Source organism: Accipiter gentilis, chromosome 10, assembly GCF_929443795.1.
Source record: "Accipiter gentilis chromosome 10, bAccGen1.1, whole genome shotgun sequence".
NCBI classification, from domain to species: Eukaryota; Metazoa; Chordata; class Aves; order Accipitriformes; family Accipitridae; genus Astur; species Astur gentilis.
The window spans coordinates 37,463,882-37,481,638 of NC_064889.1; the positions used below are offsets into that span (position 1 = coordinate 37,463,882).

The 17,757-nt window shown below is 37.2% G+C and overlaps 1 protein-coding gene across 2 annotated transcripts in view; it reads right to left on the reverse strand.

Annotated features, from left to right (window-relative positions):
• PRKCA (protein kinase C alpha) overlaps positions 1-17,757 on the reverse strand; it is a 161,371-nt gene extending 143,614 nt beyond the window's left edge. For both annotated transcript variants that reach the window (XM_049811642.1, XM_049811641.1), the window contains exons 1-2: positions 17,575-17,757; positions 13,980-14,011 (exon numbers count right to left, since the gene is read on the reverse strand). In XM_049811642.1, the coding sequence (XP_049667599.1) occupies positions 13,980-14,011; positions 17,575-17,747 (205 nt within the window). In that variant the 5' untranslated portion in view covers positions 17,748-17,757. The remainder of the gene's footprint in view (positions 1-13,979; positions 14,012-17,574) is intronic.

A 17,757-nucleotide genomic window follows, 5' to 3' on the forward strand; every position in this document is an offset into this window, starting at 1 on the left:
CTGATGACTGGTTAACACAAAAGCTGTAGCTAGTTGATCCAAAGATTGCATCTGCTACCCTGCATCTCACCATCAGGTCAGGATGAATTTCTAACTGCAGAGATACCACAGAAGAATAAATCACTCTAGTTTTAAGCCTCAACCTAAGGATAAATAATCTACCCATGCAACAAGAACTAGAATTAAGGGTTCTGTTTTTTCCAAAATATGCTATAACAGGGGGAAAAAAAAAAATACAAAAAAACCCCAATTTATTTTTTTTTATCAATAGTACAGAGAGCACAACAGAAAATACCTCTTGAGCATTTTCTCAAGGAAAACCATGCTCTTTCCCATCACCCATTTGATTTGTCATCCACTGAATTTAATTAACTGCATACAGCAAAATAACCTGAATGGAAGAACTCATTCGCCCTAAAACTCAGTAGCAACTACAGACAGAACTTGGTTCAAGGAGCTAGTTTCTCTGACCTCAACATATTCCCAGAGCCATTATCTGAGCTTTCCTTACACATAACAGCACAACAGGAAAGTTACATATGAAGTGACAAGCACTTATCTGCTGAGAACAAGTTTTAAGTATATCATATTTTGCTCCATTGATAACTATATTCTAAAATAAGAGGCAGGGGAATGAAAACAAACAATCATCTCCATATCATTAAGCCTGGGAGAACTGTATTTGCTGAGAAATAGCGTGCTGTAGGCTTTTCTTGACAGGATCAACACCGTGTACCATGGTAAAATCATCCAAATTATTTCACACAATGTATTTATGTATCATACATGCACAGCAGATGAAGCCATTCTCTGAGTTACCTAGGAAGTAAGGGTTGCATATTCTTACTACTGCTTCTTGATTACTGTTACGAGACATTTGTGTATAATGAGAAATATTTTTTTTTGCATGGTCTGTAAGTTGGCCACTCTCTCCTGATGAGTTATATATTATATCCAATTAATGTTTCAGGTGGCATTTATAGCTCTGTCCTTACATACAGCCATAATGAGCATAATTTAAATTATACAAACTATTTATATGACAGAATATTTTTATGTACAATTTTAAGAGATATTGTCATGCTATTAAATAGCAATTTCAATACTGAGCTCAAGCAAATAGTTTCTACTTCAAAAAAATACATATGGAAAGTGATAGGATACATGCACGTATCAGCACATCTAGTGTCTCTCTAGGTTACTAAACCTTCTGTATGAAAGGCATCTCACTTCACTAAATATTAATGCAGAATTCTGCATAGTATGAGGCTTCAGTTATTCAAAGGATCTCTGCACTGCAAACAAAAATAAGTATTAAAGCCTATACTATTAACTACAGATTAAGGTCACATCCCAACGGTTTTTCCATATAAAACAATGTAATAGATAGACGTTCATTGACCATGATACTGATCCATTCATACAAAGCAGCTTGCAAGATCCAGGCTTTAATATATTAAGAACATTTATTGGCTCAACATGAATACGATCCTACACTCTTACGAAGAGTACCCCTCACTGCAGAACTGATATGAACTGTGTTTTCGAAGTTCTGGAAATACATCAGTTATGCTACCTGCTGGCCAGCCTAGTTTCCAATCTCTGTGCTTCACATTTGATGGTTCTAAAATTAACCCTACTGATTTTATCACTGATTTGCTTTTCATTTTGCTATGTTAAATGTAAAATGATCCATACATCTGACACTGCCTTTTTAATTATTACAACAAAAGCTTAAAGATGATACCACATCCATCCCCTGCCCCTTCAAAGCAAGGCTCAATAAAACATAGGCAATGGTAAGAATTCAAAGGTCAATATTTGCATAAGTTAAAATAAAAGCCAGGAAAGAGCAAGATTTATTAAAAATCTAATTCTACAGTAAGTTCCACAATTAGTACTCTAACATGTTGATTTAAATTACAAAATGAGCTCTGCGGATAGCATTTAGGACTTCATTAAAATTTACTGAGCATATTTATCAATGCTTTTTGCAGAAATCTTGTTATGAAAACCTGCATAAACCCAATTAGACCTCCCTAATACATTAATGATATACGCTGAAGTCTTTTATTCCCTTCACCAATCTTCAGCTACACATTTACTTAAATAATCAATACTCCAAAATTATGATGTGCCCATAAATTCATGGCCTTGCATCAATGAATTTGTGCACTCAATATTCTTCTAACATGAAGTCTCAGTCACTGTCAGTCACATTAACCTAACCACCCACATTTTATTGTTCTGTCATCAGGATTCAAAAGCACTTAAGATGACAGTAGCAGTAAAATGCCTTGGGACTTTTTATGCCCATTATAGTGACTGGGTTGTTTAAAAACTGGAGCTGTAGTTGCAGTGTATGATTATAAATACACACAATGACAATAACACAGACCCAGAGAGAAGTTAAAGACACAGGCAGGAAACAAAAGAATCTGAAGTCAAAGACCTTCTACAGAAACCAGGAAAGGGATGCAATAGTGACAAAGGTTTGTCCTCCCTCTTCCCAGTATAGAAACAGCTCCATTATCAAATATTTTACAGTGTTCTTATTACATTTCCTATTCTATTTATAAAAAAAGAAACCTGGACTAGGACAAGGTATATTGAACAAAAAGTCAAAGTCAGACATATCTGCTCCATTACATCTGTCCCAGATACTAAAGCAGTTCTAGGCTTCCAGGGATGTCCTGGTTGATGGACTTCCAGGAGTACCCCTGAAACTAATGGACCTTGTTGCCTTCAGGATACTTGCTGACAAGTATCCAAACCCATAGAAAGTATATAAAACATTTGCTGCCACAAAATGATGATGCAGCATATAAATTATGAATAAAATATAAGCCTTAAGTATTTGTAATATAATGTATTTATATTCCAAAATGAAAATGACACCTGGCCTTGTACCAAGTTTAATAATATACAATGTAATTCTGGGTTTGCAAAGTGTTCAAAGAAACCCAAGCTCAAGTTTCATTAAATGAACAGAACTTTACACAAACATGACAACTAAACTGTTCCTCATTACACAGCATCAGGAAGCTGACACAAGACTTCAGTTTTGCAAAAATCTTAGAACTAAGCTTTGCTGACTTCTACACATATTTTAACAAGGGCAGGCATCAGTTTTACAGCCTACGAGATTTATCAGGCTCACCTGGATATCTAAGGCAGAACGAAACACTTAAAAGTACTACTCAGTGAAACGACTGGCAACAGCATACAGAACACCACAGCATAAAATCATCTAATGCAATAGCATGCTGTGCAGTTGGCATAATGACTATATGACCTATTAGGAAACAATACCACTTCTAAGAAAAAAAAAAGTGTAAAACATATCCACCACTAGCACTTTAAAACCTTCTTCAGCAACTACACTGTTTTCCAATGCTCCTTTTTACAGGTAAATCAGGGATATTACTGTATAGGCAATTCAGAAACTAATACTAAAGAACCTATACTACATGTACCAACTTACCGGTCAGATTTAGACAAGCAAATAGCAACACAAAGAAATAAATTACCATGAAAAAACACCACCTTTCTGCCCACTGATATACTGGGATAAGAATAGAATTTTAGTAAGTTTTCATATTTAACAAAACACACTTTTATTCCTCAGGGTTTACAGACAGTTGCAACAGTTGTGCGTGTTTGTCACAGGCATACGATGCAATGGAGACACCACAAGAAACAGTTCTACTAAGCTACACAACTAGATTTATTGAGCCTTTACTGCATTTTAAAGGCTCACACCTGAGGATCCCCCAATAACATCAAAAGGAACTCTGAGCAATATCTAGGTACCAAAATATATGAAACAGAACATAAACAAAATCATGTTTTTCTCCCTTCTTTCTGTAATCTTGCAACATTTGTCTCAATGGGCCTATACACATACAGAAGAACTGAAAGATATCTGTGCACAGGATTGTACCTATTGCTTTCTGCTATGTTTGCATTCGCTTGTATTAAAAGAGAAGTTCCATTTTATAAAAATATATCCAACAGATGTAATTTGTAAAAGCTGATGACAAGAAAGGAAGATATAAGACTGACACACTTGGAATGCTCTCAAATTTAATTCACTTAAAGTAAAAGTTAGGAAACAAGGTAAGAGCAATACAAAATCTGACTAATTTTAGGGCACATCACAAATTCAATCAACTAACCTGCCTTGATGGAAAAACTTGGAAAAAAAAATATATACCCTTATAATCAATTTTGTTGCATTAGTCTATTTCTATATTTATTGTAACATGATTATTTTTTAACAATTCCTCCGAGTCAAACAAATTCAGGGAATTGTTAGGTTGAAATCCATTTATTTTATAAAATTCTGGAATAGGAGAGAATCGAGATGCCCAGAACCTGTCATCAACTAGCAGGATGTCATCATCTTCAGATGCACAAAAATTCTCTGTGGCTCAAAGCTTGTGTGCAAAAAATGGAAAACTAGTTCAGGTAACAGGCACTAGGTAACACTTCTTTGCCCAGAGAATCAGAAGCTGCCATGGAAATGCATGCAGTGTGACACAGAAGCAGAAAGAATGACACTGCAGAGACATATTCAGCAAGCAAAAGCAATTATGAGTGGGATCATTTTGCACTTTCCAAAAGTTTGTTCCAGCTTATCTGCAGAGAAAAGTGATAAGAATGCAGATAGTGATTCCTAACAATAACGTCTTGGGAAACAAAGCAACTTTTAAAATCAATCCACTAAAACACTAAGGTACTCAATACCTTTTCATAAGGCTTCTTCCTGCACTCTGCCAGCACAGAAAGATTCACTTTTTTTTTTTTTTTTTCATATTAAAATCACCAATTTCTTGAGGACAAGAATACTTTGAAGTGGACTCTGGCTGATGTCCTGGTGAGTAAAGAACAAAATAATAACCCGGCACAGACTAGAAGTTGAAAGACCTAAACTATTCTTCCAACTCATCCTTGTACATGAGTAATGTTTTGTTTACTGAGGAATGCATTTAGCACGCATTCCAGAGAAGTTAAAAATCCTATTAATTTTAAATGAAAATGGAAAGTGAAATATCTGTGCTTTGGAAAGAGAGTTGCATTGGGAATAAAGTTCAACACTCTTCAAAATGAGAATTTCTACCTCCAGTCTGTACCTTGTGTTATGTACTCTTCCCACATTTAATAGTAAAACAAGGAAGGACAGCATCTCACCCACTTTTTTGAGTCACTAATCTTTTTCCAACATATATTAAGTAGACACAATCATGTACATTAGTAGTGACTTTGAAACCCAAGCCTGGAGAACTCCAATTTCTAAACAGCTGATTCTTGTAGAATTAAAATTTGAAAAAGGTTAATTAAATTGGTATCGATATTCATTACACTATCATTTAAATGATCATTTGGAAGGAAAAACATGTCTAATTTTCAAGAACACAATCTTCATAAAGTTTTGCTCCAGAATAAAAATTACAATTTCCAAATGCAATTACAAACTTCATTTATCTATATGCAAATGCTTGCAACATATACAATATTAATAGCACTATACAATTCGTTTGACTGAAGCTAAAGAAAAGAAGGGGCAAAGGCTGCAACGAGTTAAAAATTACAATTTTGTTTTCTGAAAATGGGGTATTTTCTTAGCAAAAAGAAAAAAGAAAACAACTTGACAATTATTACATGAGGTAAATAGAGCCTTGAATGTCCCATATGAGTTATTCTGTTGATCATTGTCCATTCACAGACACTTCTGACAGTGTCAAAAACCTGTGTGACTGCAAATGAAGAGTAAATGTTTTTCTAAATCTTGACTGGCCATGGTATAAAGACAAGCATTAATTAGAATTTTGCAGCTTCATTTTAAAAACTAGAAAGTAGCAAATTAAGAGAGCAATAATGACCATTTTTTTTGCTGTTTCTGGACAACCTTGCATTTTTAGTTCACAAAGTGTGTTTCTGTATGAGTCTAAATAAATTATTAAAAAAAAAAAGACATTTTGTAAACAACAGGGGACAGACAAAAATAATAATTTCGGTAAGCTTCTACATTTATAGAGACGTATTTCAGACTTCTAATAAAGCTCATTTGCTGAAAAGTTTTTAATTAATAAAGACAGTAATGTGATTTCAAAATCTACATGAAGTTACCAGAAGACATTCTGAAAAAAGGCCTATGTGTCTGCAGTACCCTACCTAATTGCAGAAAGGAACCAAAAAACTTCATGTAAATTGAATTACAATTAAGAGATCAGAGTAAATGACAACGAAACCCACAGAAAGATACGTGCACACACATTCAGTTGCCTGACTTACAAGGTAACTGTTATGAATTGAATTTATAGAAGGCAGTATTCATAAATAGGTGCAGCTGAAAAATTAACAGCTGATAACCAACTCCCAAGCTCTCCCAGCCTCTACAAGTCTTCAACAAGCACTGCTGAAATCAGTTAGAATCACAACGTTCAGCATCTACAAGAATTTAAAAACACTTAAAGTGTAGTTCCTGTTACTAATAATACATAAAGTCCTTCAATCTTAGACTTTCATGCTTTCTACTGCAGATGTAAAAAGCTGTGGAACTAAGCCTAAGGTATTTATTAAATTACTTATTATTTTTACCTTTTACCCTAAAGAGAAACAGCCCACAAAAACAAACATAAAAGACATAATTATCAATGCATCCCAACAGGGAAATCTGTTTTCTTCATCTTTCTGCAACTTTCCTTCCAATAGTTCATTAAATTCCGCTCATGGCATAAGTCACTTTCATCCGCAAAAATCTTGTGTAAAATTAACACCATATGTGGCTGCATACCAGCAGTTGATGTGCAGTATTACACCAAAGCAGAGGGGAAAATAAAGAATATGCCAAACTTTAACTTGCCCAGGACTCAAACTGGTTTATCTGTCAACTCAGAATGAGCTGTCACTCCCACATGTTTAATTAGAAACTGAAGAGCTTCACAGAATTACATCCAGGGCACTGGAAGGGTCAGTTTCTTTTAACTGGAACACACTGCTGGGATATCTAACTGATTCAAGTAAACAAAAGAAAACTTAACATGTTAGAAGTGTGGGAAGGGTGCAGATGTTTTTGTCCTTGAAATGTAATACAACTAAAAAACCTTTTGCTGCAAGATAAGATTTAGTTACGTTCCAGTTTTGATGAGCACAATATCCCCAAGGAAATTTTCTGGAAAACATAAGTACAATGGCATATTTCTCTATTTTACTGTCATGTTCTGTGTTGAGTGAATTGTATATTTAGTGAATTGCGTATTGTGCATCTAGAATCATAGAATCGTTTAGGTTGGAAAAGACCTTTAAGATCATCAAGTCCAACTGTTAACCTAGCACTGCCAAGTCCACCACTAAACCGTGTCCCTAAGCACCATATCTACACATCTTTTAAATACCTCCAGGTATGGTGACTCTTACTATTTGATATATAGAATTTTTTTGCAAAGCACATGATTGTAGTAACAGAGAATCCTCACCAACGTGAATACGTGTATATTCCCTCTTCTGACAAAGATGCCCTATTGTTGTTTCTATAGAGCAACAATGCTCAGAGACAACACGTCCCCTTCCCTGCGCAAAGACAATTGCTGAACGCATAACCTATATGTTTACATTATCGAGTAATACTCCAACCAGAACAGATTTATAGAGGAAAACAGCGCTAAGAACTAGACACCCATACAGCCCACATCTCCGGGATTTTGTGTTGGATGAGCTGCAGTATGATCCATCAGCCAAACACCCTTTAGCACCTGGAGGACATTAAATGCGCTGCTGTAACACAGCTCTCTTTGGTATCACCCAAAAGGAATCCTCTTTGCATGCTCCAAGACCACCCAGCAATGCAAACCAAAGCACTGCAAAAGCAGGGACAACTGGGATACGTATTTCCAAAGGGTTTTCCTGATTTGAACCAACACTAACATATTTGAACTCATTAAGACTCAGGAGTTTCATCTGCATGTCAATGCTGTTCTCAGTGAAAACTTGGAATATGGGTAATTTTTCAAAGTTCTCTCAGAGTTTAGCTGCAGGGATAGGAACAGAATCTCAACTTACACTGGTATCAGGGAATTAACAGGACCATATTTCCTCATAATATGGGACATACATTGAAAAGGGAACAAAAGGAACAGTCGAAGGAGGGGAAGAATAAATAAATAAAAGCTGACAAGACAAATGCACAAGCAGCATCTTATCTGCATGCTTATAATCTGTATGTCAGATATCTGCAGATCATCAAAGTGACTGTCCTTTGAGAAGGAGTCCACAGATACACAGTCCACAGATTAGGCTGAGGGCAAAAGGCCAGCAGAAAGGACAATGCTGGCTAGAGGAATCATGGAAACTGTGCGCAGATGCAATTTATGCTCCGAGGTGGGGTTTTTTGTTTTGTTCTTTTTTGTTGAGGGGTGTGTGTATGTGTTTGGTTTTCGCCCTGGGGGTTCCATTTTTGAACAGATACCTCCAAGTTATATGCATGAAAATACATTACCGAGTCACCTGCTTTAAGTATATCTATACTAAGTTTCCATTTCAGAAGATTTCATGCTGACTGTTAAGTTACATAGAAAGCATCAACACTCAGACTTTTAGAGACATCCATGGAATTCATTTCTCAATCTCAGGCTTATAGAAATGTTAGTTAATATAAACTGTAGCACATGACTAATAAGTAATATAAAAAGCGCAAAGAAAAACACACACATTGTTCAATGTGTCTGTAATATCCTATCTCAAACCAAAAGTTATAATGATACAAGAGAAGGAGTTCTGGCATGGAGGGGAACTTACTTAGTGTCTTATCCACCCTTTGGCAATAACATTTCCAAGGAAGGAAGACAGAAAATATTTTTATGAGAAGCAACACAGCAATGTAATACATTTTTCTTTATTAGCTTTTTTTTCGGTTACAAAGGAAAATTAAGATAGTAAAATGAACAAGAAACTGTTGGTAGGGGAAACACAACTATCAGGGTAGAAAACCAAGAACTAAGCCTTGATCCATACACAAGGAAGAATGAATTGTGCTGCTTCCTCTATAAACATGTTATAACAGAGCTGAGGATTAATAAAAACTGTACATGTCAACCAGTTCACAGGTGTTCAGAGGTTTCATTGGTTCAAATATTCAGATCACAGATATAGCATTAAAAATTAGTTTCTTGGCCACCTCTCTACAGAGACCTTTAACACAATGTTTTTAACAAAAATACATGATTTAAAAAAGAGGCGGCATCAGTGGGTTCTTTGGTCTTTTCACTGTAGAAGAGAGGTCAAGAACTCAGGGATAAAAGATAATGCAGAGGAAATGAAGTGCTGTTTTAATGTGCCAACGTTACAATTTGCAAGGACAGTAAAGAAAGAATAAAATCCAACCATTTGCATTTTTAGTGAAGGAGTTGTTACAGATGTCTAACTAGTCCAGAACCAACAGTGTTAGGAAGCGTACCTAGCATGGCACAAGCTATTCCAAAAACCTTACCACGCTAAGATAAAATTCAACATTCAGAAAAAAATAGTCTGAAAATAAATTGAAGAAAGATAGGAAAAAAAAGTGGAAAGAGCATTAGTTGCACAGATTAGCTAAACATAATCTGCTTTAATTGATTTCTCTAATTTTTATTTATGTAAATTAGAAAACAAACGTGAAAGACTTCCTTAGCTAGTTATTGTCCTTAAACCAAAGATATTTCAAAGCTGAACTTATAGCAGAATATTGCATTTCAGTAGACCCTGCAGAAACCTTAGAAAAGAGGGAAAACTTGCAGTTAATAACTACAATTTTTTACTGTTTGGGAGAGAATTAACAACAGGGCCTTAATCAGGAACATGAGTTGATTGCATTTACAGTACTGTAACTAAAAATATTTTCACCTTGAGGAACTTGCTGAGCCTTCAGTGCTGAACTTAACACAACCTCTAAACATAAATAAATACACGTTCTTCAATATACATTCTTCACATCTTAGTGAATCACTATTTGTTGTGCTCTATTCACCAGAAAAACTTTTCTTACAAATCAAACAGAAAGAAACAGATCCAGGTTATACTCAGAATATAACAGTTAGTATCAAAAGAATAATGAAGTCAAAATTTAACTTAAAAGCTTGCTTAATTTAAAGTCTACTTTCTTAAAAGAGGAACTTTCATAGTGTGGCAGATTCAAAAACAGTTTAAATTATTCCAATTTTCACATTCCTCTGGCAGTATTTCCAGGTGCACGTCAGAGAAAAGCTTTCAGCATTGCAGAAAGCTTACTGTCCTACCTGACAATGTAAGAAAATAAAACAAAGCCATAACTCCCTTAAATCATCTTACCATCATGTTTTTGCTTACACAAAGACAATCAACAGAAAACAGCAAAAACAGAACAGCAGAATAAGAACTCCTGTTTCAAAAGAACAATATTTTAGAATAGTTTGTTTGCATAAATCAACAATAAAACACAAATATCAAACAGCAAAACACTTCCTAATAATAGGAGGCAGTAAAAATATATTCCTTTGGGGAAAGTTAATCCAGCTGAACTCTTTCAAGTTCATTTTCAAATTCATATATTACCAAGGACAGGCCCAGACTTCTTCCACTGCTACTTTTTGACCCAAAACCCCCTCTCTGAAAAACTTATTTCTGATAATACAACAGAATTCTGCAGCCTCTCCGTGAAATAACATATCACAACTCATAGCTGTAAACCTAAGTAGGCATTCTGAATACTATTTGCTAGTATATACAGTAGCTAGCCACATTAGATTACACGCGTTAAGAAAGACAAACTACTTAGGCTGTGGACTGTCTCTTGCTAAGCATTTGCGCAGTAATAATGCAATTGCACCCTGAACCTCTGCCGCATTAAGGGCATTAAAAGCCATACCAAAATTGAATTTATTGTCTTTTGCAAATTCATAGGGATCCCATAAAAATAAGGTGGGGGAGAGAATTTTGCAAAGCTTTTTAACAAAATAAATGAAAGTATTTCTCTTCAATTCCAAAGAACTCATTTAAATGTTTTCACATAATGCTCAAGCTGAACACTACAGCAGAAACATAGTCCTTGAAATCAGAAAACAAAAGTGATTACATACATTTGAAAACATGTTCCAAGGCTCAAACAAGCCCAATGCAAAAAGGTATTAATGCTCCCAAAAAAAGATCATTACAGTATAGCATTAAGTTTTAATTTAAATAAAATTTAAATTTAAACATAAAAATCTTTTCTTTTGAGGGCATCTCTTGAAAATAAAACTAGAACTACATTTTGTGTGACACCTTCTTAAAGGAAGTTTTAAAAATATATAAAAACATACTGTGTTAGCTGCAACATTTAATACTGCATAAACACTAAGTTAGAGATTAAACACTTGTTTAATTAAAGAATTACTAACAGAAATATTCACAGAATAATTGCAATTTCTTAGAGTAGAAACATCATTTGAGTTTGATGCATTAGTATTACGGACCTTTCCCCTTCCCTTTGGTAACAAAGGCCAGAGGAATTTAAAACAACTTTGGAAATAATAAACCCATCCAACTCTGAAACCTGCCTGACATCAAGTTTCTGTCTAGCAGGAGATTTTACAACACTCTTGAAAACAGAGCTAAAAAATTTTCTTATAATGGAAACTCTGATGGACTAAGACCTATAGTTATATGAGGAGCTGTCACTGTAATATTCTTTCCTTTCCTTCATGTCATACTGAAATTTCCATTTTATTCTTCATTTGTCATTCTTTTCTGTAAAGGCTGTCGCTTAATTAAAGAAACTAGGGGGTTTTTTTGCAACACACCTTCTGGTTTCACACTTTTGGTTTTTAATTCTTCATGTTCTCATGAATTTGTCTTTCCAGCTTCAGCTGGTGACTTTTTGGACGGAAGCTTCAGAAAGTTGAACTGAAAAAATTTGATTCAGCTGCTTAACTTTATCATGGAAGTTTTATTTTTCAAGACTATTGTCCCAAGAGTATGATCTCTTTGATCTTGATCACAATCGAATTTAATGAATGATAGCAAAAAACCCACTACTTATTAGTGCACCAACAATAGCTTGCTACAAACTACCCATAATTTGAATATTTCTTGGAGATTTTGACTGTAAAGAATACAGACAAGAACACCGAATACAACAGTCTCCATCAGAGAGAAACTACAGAATCTTGCTCTGATGCCGACAAAAGTCAGGTCTGAACATATTTAGATTCCTAAAAAGTATCACTTCTAAAGCATTTAAAAATAAAATCAAGCTGCTCTACTGCTTTTACTCTTGGTTGTGTTCATGGATGATGTTTGGAGGGAAAATGAGACTAAATTCAAACTTTTAGCTAGCTTTATAAAGACAAGTCCTCATCAGACAAAACTATTCCCAGCTAACTAGAATTATGATGGTAGAAGGAATTCTGGCCACAGAATCCAAAATACTGGAAATGTACTGCCATACCAAATTTGATCTGTGGCTCAGATCAGTGCATGGTGTCCAATTTGAGCCACTAGCTGCCTGACTGGAAGACAGGAGAAAGTCAACATTGCGCAAACTACAAAATTTAAGAGGGATAACTATATAATTTAAATGGAGCCCCAATTATTTTCTGTATACCAACTGAAATGTCTAATGAGCATCTAAATAATTCCTTAACTAGGAACCACTGAGCTATCCTAAATGAGAGTCAGGAAATGCCATTCCATTACTGACTGAGGACTACAGACTGATCTATAGTGCTGCTTCAGATGCAATGAGTAGCAAAAAAAATGGAGGATATCTACAAAATTTAATATTAACATTTTGGGACACAGAGGAAGCTGTATACAAGATTCATGGTAAAATCATGGTTGCATGCTTACCTTACTATGGCATGCAACATCTTCACTATATGTGTGTGTCTGCAAGTTTCTACTTGCAGAAGGAAAAATATTTATTGCGACATCTTTGAAAGGAATCATTCTTTTACATTCAGTTTCTCAGAGTTTTAATTTCAATATCAACTAACATCAACTTTCACAAAAATACCACAGAATCCATAATTTCACTGACTACTAAGTAAAAGCAACATTCAGGACAGTCAAATATGCTCTAAAGCATTAGCAAATAACCATTAAATAAATGTAATGAAAGAAAGAACCAAAAGGCTAGCTAATGAGTACACAATGTACATCTGCAGGTGAAATAATGGGGAAGAAGGTGGGGGAAGAAAAAGGGACAACAAAAAGCCTCATCCTAATTAGGTAAATGTATGACACAGAAAAAAACCAACAGTAGTTGGGTGTGGTTATTTTACGATTAAATGCTAAATAATGATAAGAACTTGGCAAAAATACAGAAAATATGAGAATACAGCCTATCATGCTTTGGCTTTCATGTATATAGTTGTCTTCCACTACAGCAGCTTTCAATTTCTCAAGGTTAGTAGAATTTATTAAATCAGTGATTCTGTAGGAGTGGATTTTTTTGTAATTAAGTATTACATAAGACAGAGAAATGCTGCCTGTCCTAAAACATAGTTCAAACCAAAGGTCTTCCTAAACATACAGCATATGAAAATTAAAAACAGGGAGTTTGGGTTATGAAAAGAAGCCGTATGACTAAAAAGTGAATCCATTTTCCAAAACGCCCACACAGACAAGAGCTTCTGATGTGAAAAATGGTCTCTGCAAAAGCTAAATTGTACAGATTATTTCTGTAAAAGTAAAGTTAGAAGCTGCACTACATGCAGATTATATGACATTTACCGTGATGAGATTTTTAAAAAAACAACTTTTTGTGTTATTACAGTATGAACAATTACTTGACTGTTCGATGTATATGATATAAATACCAAGAGTTATTTAACTGAATAATTGTCTTCCTTTTGAATTTACATAGGCAGAGATGCTTGCTTAGTACTTCCAGGCTTGTCTCCCTCTTGCTGCAGGCAAGTTTTGGCTGCCTTCAAAATGAGGTGCAACAATGTGTGCTAGCCAACAAAGCATTTGTGGCTTACCTTGGCACTGAAATCCTTGTTTCCCAAATCCCCTGCACAAAAAAGAAAAAAAAAAAAAAAAAACCTATCTTAGTATGTTTAGTTATAATTTCTTCTCAATGATCTATAACAACATAAAAATAGCTTCATATTAAATTACTTCAGATTTTGCTACGACAGCAACAGATTTTAAAATATACAACATAGAACAACCCACCCATTTCAAAGCACAGAATAATAGCTGTCACCAGCCATGTAATTTCAGCTTCTGGCAACAATTTTTTTATTATTATTATTTTACAAGCTATTTTGGATCTACAATTATCATCATCTGTGATTACCGCATAATATTTCAACTCATTTAATGCCATATATATACTTAACAGCAATGTAAAATATTCCAAGTTCTAACAAAGGCGTATAAAACAAACCAGACTTAGTTTTTCATCCAAATTTTAGGATTGCATGCGGATGCTGTTATGCATCTCAGCTAGACACCAGTCATTTGTTGTATGGAAAGGAGGCAGGTTAAAGGTTTTGCCTGTTTCAATATAAATGGGAAGACAGGCCCATTGGTTTCATACTGATTATTCTTCCAGCTTCCTTGCTTCATTTCCATAACAAAACACAAATGTGCGTGTAATACTTTACCAACGAATACAGCGACAAAAGCGTTGTACGTGGTATCCAGAGTTCCAACATATATTATACCTCTGGCAAATTGCACTGTTGTTGGTTTTATTTACTTGTTTCTCTTTAAACATTGAATATTCTCTTTCTGCAAAAATAAATGATTTGAGTATCCTAGCTATAAACACTTCTCTGCATTTTCCCTCTCTGCAGAATGTTTTTCATCTGGAGAGCTGGAGCTGCTTACACTCAAAGAAAAATGAACAAAAGCTATGAATGGTAGAAGCTAGCCAGCAGGCTCTGTGCAACTAACGACATAAAGTTTAATTATCAACTTTGTGGAAATGTTTTTTAAAAAATTATATCAACAATTTTCCCACTTTATTTATTTATTTATTTGGAGAAGAGACAAAACCTTTAGTACACTGTTACTTCAGGTAGAAACTGAAATTACATAGCTTTGAGCATTTCCATAAATTTCTACGCAAAAGTCTCTGCCTATTATTGTTATAAGTAGGCCTAAACTAAGAAAACCAGAAGAAATATAAAATTGTTTGTTTACTTGGCAGCATATGCGACTATACTGTACTGTCATTCTGCTGCTGTTATCTCTTGTCTTCACAAAAGTAGAAAGCATGTACTAAAAGTGTGCAAACGTGATTGCAGGAAAGCTGACAGCAGGACTAAGAAACAGACTTTAGGTAATTTTTCATCCTTTTAAACAGACTTATTTGTAAAGAACTTTCCTGTATTACCTATGCTGAAAGTGTAGCCATTCTTCAGTGTTTCGAGCTGAATTCATACACTAACCAGCTGCAGTCCACTCCACTCCCTGATCAGTTACAATGTATTTTAAGTAAAAGGTCTTCAAAAAAATACCAACACTTCAGAAACAAAGCAGATTACAAAGTTGTTTAAGAAGGTAAGGAGGTGCTAAACTATTTTGGTAAATATTACCTGGTCAAAAGTAATCTAAGAAAAAAAAATCTGTTTTATTGAAAGGTTGTATTTACTACTCTAAACCTTAAAACATATGTTAATTGCCACATGTCATTTTGGAAATAGATGAAGCACTTTTTACGGTGTGTGTGATGCTTATTCAAGAGTTGCCCATCTTCAAGCAAGGAAATGAAACAAAAGTTTTTGAGCTGTCAGATGTTCATCTGAAGAGCATTAAGAGCTTCCTTAGACCCACTAGCAAGACAAAAGAGCACATCTCCTCTTGCCACCTGTCAGCTATAGGATACCCTTTCACTTTCAAATCCATCCTGTCATGTCACGACAGTGTTCCACTTGGTTTTTCAATTGCGGTACTTATGTGCACAAACACAGTCCGACAATAACCCTGCAGCGTTTTTTCACACCTGCCAATTAATTCTGTTTTAGATTAACTTTGAAGCACTTTCTGAAGGTCTCTCACTTTTACAATACCAAACTTTGCAATTTTTTTTTAAAATAGGAAAAAATAATTAAAAAAACACCAAACAAAAAACACTCAAAAAGTTGATTTGTTTCTTCTGCAGTCTATCATCTCAGTTTTCCTTCCTTACTCTGCAAATGTATTTCAGTCATTTCTGGAGCAATCACAGTCTTTTCTTCAGCATGCAAACCAAGGAAAACTCAAGAAGGAAGGCAAAGGTCTGCGTCCAGACACATAAACGCATACAGAAAGAGCAAGACACACCTGCCACAGACACGGAGCCAGCTGGGTGCGGATCCCTCTAGATCTTTTGCAACTTTGGCTAAAATAAATCACAGCTCTCATTTTCAGCACCGAACCTGCAGCAAAAACTTCAGCAGCAGGGCAAGGCTGAAGCTAAGCCACATCTCAGGTGAAGGCGGGGAAGCCCAGGTTGTTTACGTTGCACGCTCACTGAATGTACAAAACGTTCACCTATACGCAAGGGTACACACCCGCTCCCCTCGCTTCACCCCGCTGAGGGCACAGGGCAGGAGCCCGCAGAGTCCACACGGCAGGGCAGCGCTGAACCCGGGAGCTGCAGGGAGAGCCGGGTGGCTCGGCCTGCAGCGGAGCTGCAATCCTGCCCAGAAGAGGGCATGGCAGGAACTGATAGGTATATTTTTTCCCTAACAGCTTAGTAATGAGGGTGTTGGTAGGAAGTTTTCCTCCCTTCCTCCCGTCCCTCCAGCAGGAACCCTTCTCTTAAAAAATAAAACCCAATCAAAAAAACACCTCCCCTTCCTAAACATGTAATGTAGCAACGGTGCCACTGTGCTTTCCCAATCTCCCTGCCCTCCCTCTGCAGCAGGAGGAAATAAAGCAGGCGCTGATCACAAAGTTAAAGGCAGGGCTGCAGAAGTTGTGCCACACAGCAACACCCACAGCCTGAAACAGAAACCCCTCCGTTTCTGCTGCAGCAGCTGTAGCGCTGGCTGAGCGCCCCTCCGCTACGGGGAGGAAGGCGGGCACGGAGAAGGGGGCTTGGCGGGTGAAATCAAGCCGAGCCAAGCAGAACCCGGCTCGGGGAGGGGACAAGGGGTGAGGAAATACAAATCTGGGAAGCGATATCCCCAGCGTGGGTCTATCACACCCGCTGATCAATCTGCGGCTCTTGGCCGGCGCTGCCCCCAACCCCCTTCCCCGAGCACCGGCAAGTTGAGGGGCTCCCGCCGCCCCGAAACCGGGGTGCGCCCAGACTCGGGTGGGAGCCCCTCGGAGCCGCAAACAGCCCTCCTGGAGGTGGGTGAGACAGAGCCGGGGGGGGGGGGGGGGGGTGGCAGCGAGGCGACACGGCTCTGCCCCGCCGGGGCTCACCTGCCCGACCCTGGGGGGAAGAGGCCGGGGGCGTTCACCCGTGGGAACGGCGGCAGCGGGGAACCGGCGGGTGGGAGGGGAGGGACTGGGGGGGGGAATCCCCTCCAGCTGAGCGGGCCCGGACCGGAGGTGAGGGGCCGCCGGTGGGTGCGAGGAGCGAGAGGAGCTCCGGAGGGGGGGGGGGGGGGGGGGGGGGGTGTTGTCTCTCACCAGATGAAGTCGGTGCAGTGGCTGCAGAAGGTGGGCTGCTTGAAGAAGCGCGCGATGAATTTGTGCTCCTTCACCTCGTGCACGTTCTTCTGCCTCAGGGCCCCCTTGCGAGCGAAGCGCCGAGCCGCGTCCGGGGCCGCGCCGGGCTCGGAGCCCGGGAACACGTCGGCCATAGCGCCCTCC